Here is a 1,926-nt window from a genome sequence, read left to right on the forward strand (position 1 = left end):
TGCTGATGGAGTCATCATCGAGGATCCCAAATGACTGGCATTATGGCAAATCAGATTTCCTACATCATTCCTCCTCTACATGATCACCTTTCACTGTGTTCCTATTCCAAGCCCCACTCATGTCCCATGTGGTAACACTGGACTCTACAGCACATCACCACCAAGGTGACGAGCAATGGCGCTTTCTCCTCCACCATCATACAACCTTCACTCTCCAACCCATTCATCATCATCATCATCATCATCATCCATCACAAGCTTCGTTCCGAAACCAAAACTAAAACATGAAGCAAAGGAGAAGCTACGATGGCATCCGACAGAACTACAATAGATCCAGGGGATCACAATAAGAACAGCTAACTAGCAGACCGAAGAACTGAACCAAAGAAATGAGGAAGAAGAAGAAGAAACCTCCCTAACTCGATCCCCATCGTCTCTTTCATAAGATAATAGGAAGTGGAGGAAGCTTTAGGGCTTCTTACCGAGGGTGTGTTTGTTGTTGTGCATCCACACCTTGAGGACGTGCCGCTTGACGCACGTCTCCTCGCAGAACTCCTGTACCGCGGCCTCGTCGTGCTTCTGAATCCGCCATCCCAGCCGCTCCGCGAAGGCCAGCATCTTGTCCTTTTGCTCCGGGGTAAACTTGGTCCGGAACCTCTTCCTCGACCCCGACCCCGACGCCACCATGCCGCCTCCGCCGTCCCCCATCATCGGGTTCGACACGTCCTCCTGCTCGTCCCTGCTGTGCCCGCCTGACGTCGACGGCAGCGCCAGCGGGGCTGGCCTGTGCTGTTGCGACGCGAATGCCGCCGCGGCGTAGTGGTGGTGGTGGAGGTACCCCGCCGGCGTCCGGTAGTAGGGCGAGAACTGAGGGTGGTATCCGGCGACCTCCATTGCACCCCCACCTCCGGTGGCCCCTCCCGCCCCGGCGCCACCTCCCTCGGGTTCCTTCCTGTGGAAGTTGCGGTGGCAACCGCAGGCGGCGCAGCGGAGTGCGTCGAGCGTCCCCTCCTCGCCCGCCGCCATGAACTCCCCGCACCCGTCCACCGCATGCCCCCCGATCCCTACCGCGTGATTCTTCAAGCACTCCCTATACCTAACTCCGCCTCCGCAGCCGTATGCCTTCCGGTGGCCTGATCCCCCCGCCGCCATCGTTGCCGCCGATTCCCCTCCGCCCATCTTCGCTCCTCCTCCTCGACCCGAATTCTCCATGGGGCTATCGTAACTCGAACCCACCGGCATCCTTATCACCTCCTCCCCCTCATCATGGTCGTCAAAATCCATGCCCACCGGCTCTCCTTCCGTCAGATCTCCGGATCGGTTCCTCCGCCTTCTCTCTCTCCCCCTCCTGTTCAGCTCAGCCTTAAGAGTAGAAGAGGATAAGAGAGAGTGTGGATACCATCAATTCTCTACACCACGCTCTGCTGTAACGTGAGACATTTGTGGTAACACGCACCCACACACTCTCCCTCCCCCCTCCCCTTCTTGCTTCTGTTCTCCAAGCTCACTTCTCGCTCTGGGATGGAGTAGAGTGCCACTGGATGCTTCTCTTCCGTTGCCTGACGGCCTCCTCCACCGGCTGGTCCCGGTACCTTAAGCCCATCCCTAAACCACCCCGCTACCCCTACTTAAACCCACCCCTCCACGCTTACAGCCTCCTTCCTCCTTTGTTTTTTACTGTTTTCCCTTTCACCCCTGTTCAACTGCACAAGCGTCGCGTCAACATGAAATGACTTCCCCGATTAGAAGTGCAACACGCAACACCACAAAATATAATCTCTCTCTCTCTCTCTCTCTCTCTCTCTCTCTATATATATATATATATATATATATATATATATATATATATATATATATATATATATATATCATTGTTTCGCGTCCCTGAATGATAACCATGTATACTTACAAGGTTACCCAACACGT

The 1,926-nt window shown here is 54.6% G+C and overlaps 1 protein-coding gene across 1 annotated transcript; it reads right to left on the reverse strand.

The window, feature by feature from the left end:
* Nucleotides 1–285: 285 nt before the first annotated feature.
* Nucleotides 286–1,582, reverse strand: LOC103992228 (zinc-finger homeodomain protein 2-like). The gene has a single exon (XM_009411852.3). It carries the CDS (start codon nt 1,282–1,284, stop codon nt 469–471), a length of 816 nt encoding a protein of 271 aa, XP_009410127.2. The 5' UTR covers nt 1,285–1,582; the 3' UTR covers nt 286–468.
* Nucleotides 1,583–1,926: the final 344 nt, after the last annotated feature.

Source organism: Musa acuminata, chromosome BXJ3-7, assembly GCF_036884655.1.
Source record: "Musa acuminata AAA Group cultivar baxijiao chromosome BXJ3-7, Cavendish_Baxijiao_AAA, whole genome shotgun sequence".
Lineage (NCBI taxonomy): Eukaryota > Viridiplantae > Streptophyta > Magnoliopsida > Zingiberales > Musaceae > Musa > Musa acuminata.